Source organism: Eutrigla gurnardus (assembly GCF_963514095.1).
Source record: "Eutrigla gurnardus genome assembly, contig: SCAFFOLD_271, whole genome shotgun sequence".
In the NCBI taxonomy this organism is placed as follows: domain Eukaryota; kingdom Metazoa; phylum Chordata; class Actinopteri; order Perciformes; family Triglidae; genus Eutrigla; species Eutrigla gurnardus.
The window spans coordinates 1-2,900 of NW_028155289.1; the positions used below are offsets into that span (position 1 = coordinate 1).

At 39.9% G+C, this 2,900-nt stretch overlaps 1 protein-coding gene across 1 annotated transcript; it reads left to right on the top strand.

Annotated features, from left to right (window-relative positions):
* Positions 1-683: 683 nt before the first annotated feature.
* On the top strand, positions 684-2,691 carry LOC311010371 (gamma-crystallin M2-like). The gene is made up of 3 exons (XM_084040886.1): positions 684-768; positions 1,051-1,293; positions 2,370-2,691. Exons 1-3 carry the CDS (start codon positions 739-741, stop codon positions 2,646-2,648), a joined length of 552 nt encoding a protein of 183 aa, XP_083897012.1. The 5' UTR covers positions 684-738; the 3' UTR covers positions 2,649-2,691.
* The last annotated feature ends 209 nt before the right edge of the window (positions 2,692-2,900 follow it).

Genomic DNA, 2,900 nt, shown 5'->3' on the forward strand with positions numbered 1-2,900 from the left:
GTTGTTTTTAACTGTTGACGACTACGTTATAACTTGTTGTTTTTTACTGTTGACGACTATGTTATAACTTGTTGTTTTTAACTGTTGACGACTACGTTATAACTTGTTGTTTTTAACTGTTGACGACTATGTTATAACTTGGTTTTTACTGTTGACGACTACGTTATAACTTGTTGTTTTTAACTGTTGACGACTATGTTATAACTTGTTGTTTTTAACTGTTGACGACTACGTTATAACTTGTTGTTTTTTACTGTTGACGACTATGTTATAACTTGTTGTTTTTAACTGTTGACGACTACGTTATAACTTGTTGTTTTTAACTGTTGACGACTGTGTTATAACTTGTTGTTTTTAACTGTTGACGACTGTGTTATAACTCGTTAGTTTTTTTTACATGTTGAGGACAGCGTTATAACTCGTTATTAACTGTTGACCTGTATGTATGTTTATGTACATAGGGGTCCAGTTTCCAGAAATATTCCTGCTAACAGATCTAACAGAGGCCTGAAGGAGACACAGAGCTGCTGTCTTTGTCTCTTTGTCTTTAGTTTCTAAGAGAAATGCCGAACACTGAGTGTCTCTTTATGATGCCCTGCTGGCTCAGGATGTTTGGACAAAAGGCTTCAGCTGCTCAGGTGCTATAAAGAGCAGCAGCTGCTCCACAGGTAACACAGCACCACCACGACAACAGCAGCAGCAGTAACATCAGCAACCAGCTGAGCAACCAGAGGCAACATGACATCCAGCAGCATGAACATGAGCAAGGTGAGAACAGCAATCATCCAACGTCCAACTAAGTTTATACGTTTAACTATTGCCTTCATTCATGGTTAGTTATTCTGTTTATTGACTTATATATAACTTTAGTTTACATTTACGTCGACATTTAAGAACCATGATGATGAGATGTTCTGGGTCTCAGTAGACAATAAATAAGTCTCGGTCCAGGATTCAAACCGTCCCCCTGGAAACAGAACCAGTAAACCTCGGGATCTCCAACATTAACAGGACATGACATTATTTGATCTTTCATCTCGTCGTGTCCAGGTGATCTTCTACGAGGACAGGAACTTCCAGGGTCGTTCCTACGAGTGCAGCAGTGACTGTGCCGACATGTCCTCCTACCTGAGCAGGTGTCACTCCTGCCGGGTGGAGAGAGGCTGCTTCATGGTCTATGACCGCACCAACTTCATGGGCAACCAGTACTTCCTGAGGAGGGGCGAGTACTCCGACTACCAGAGCATGATGGGCATGAGCGACTGCATCAGATCCTGCCGTATGATCCCAATGGTAACCGCACAACCAATCACAGCACAGTCTCCATTACAGACCAACCAATCAGACTCATTCATCTTTATATTACTGGAGTACAGGTGTCCATATAGAAACAGTCAGGCACCAACCAGGATTAAATCATGTGGCACCAAAATTTAAAACAAGCTTCAAATTAGGAACGGTAAAATGTATACCTCTCTTAAAATGTCAAATATTATTCCATTCTAAGATTTAAGGAGGTTAATCTGCCTTTGTGACATGGATTTAGTAAAACAATCAAATTCCTGGAAGAGAATTATGGGATGAACTCAACCAACTGAAGTATATGATGCTGCTGGATTTACAAGTTAAGGAAGGAAACTGTTCTGGAGCTAAACAGGATGACAAGAGGTCTCTTTCGTCCCGATATGAGGTTTTAATTCTATATCTTTAGACAACGAGCATCGGAGGAGTTTGGGCCCAAGTACAATAAGTCCCATCTTATCTGAGTTTAACATCAGGAGAACATGCAGGTCATCCAGGTTTTTATATCATTGATACATGCCTGGAGTTGAACTGATTGGTTTCTTCAGGCTTGATCGATGGATATAATTGAGTATCATCTGCATAACAGTGAAAGTTTATGGAGTGTCTTCTTATTATGTTGCCTAAAGGAAGCATATATAAGTTAAAAGGAATTGGTCCGAGTACAGAACCTTGTGGAGTAACAGTTACCTGACAAACAATGGATCATGACTCATGCTAGGCTAGCTTACTTTTTAGCTAGCTAGCAAACAATTAAGCATTTTGTTAAGGACTACAGAGCAGTTGAAAGTTAACTATGACATTTTATGGCCTATTGACTATGTCCCAACTGCACACAATTGTATTTGTTTATTTTGATATGGGTAAACAAGTGTCATATTGATTAAACTCTATTTAAGTTTAGTTTAAACTTGGATTAACTAAACAGAGATTCGTTTTTAATTGTATGACGGATCTGCTTCATTTTAAACTCAGTTAAACCTAGTTTTGTTAAACTCTCATTGTGGATGAAGTGAATCGTTGGTGCAGCCTGGCTCATATCTGATCAATATTGATTATTGTTTCAGTACCACGGCTCATACAGGATGAAGATCTATGAGAGGGAAAACTTTGGAGGCCAGATGCATGAGTTGATGGACGACTGCGACAACGTCATGGATCGTTACCGCATGTCCAACTGCATGTCGTGTCACGTGATGGACGGACACTGGCTGATGTACGAGCAACCCCACTACAGAGGACGCATGATGTACATGAGGCCTGGAGAGTACAGGAACTTCTCCAACATGGGCATGAGCAGCAGCAGGTTCATGAGCATGAGACGCATCAGCGACTCCTACTATTAGAGTCGCCATGGAAACAATGATACAAAAGCAATAAAGTTGTGTTTGACTCAACCCACTTTACTGTCTGCTCTGTTGATTTCAGTTTCTCAGGAAACAGAAAAGTGATGTGTTATATTTCAGCCCGTGAATTACAATGTGAATTATAAAAAGGGTGTCTGTAGAGACAAGTATGATCAGGAAAAGTTTCTTATTAAACTTCTACAAGGAGTTGTTAGCTGGTTATGAAACAATGTAATACTGATGCATGTATAT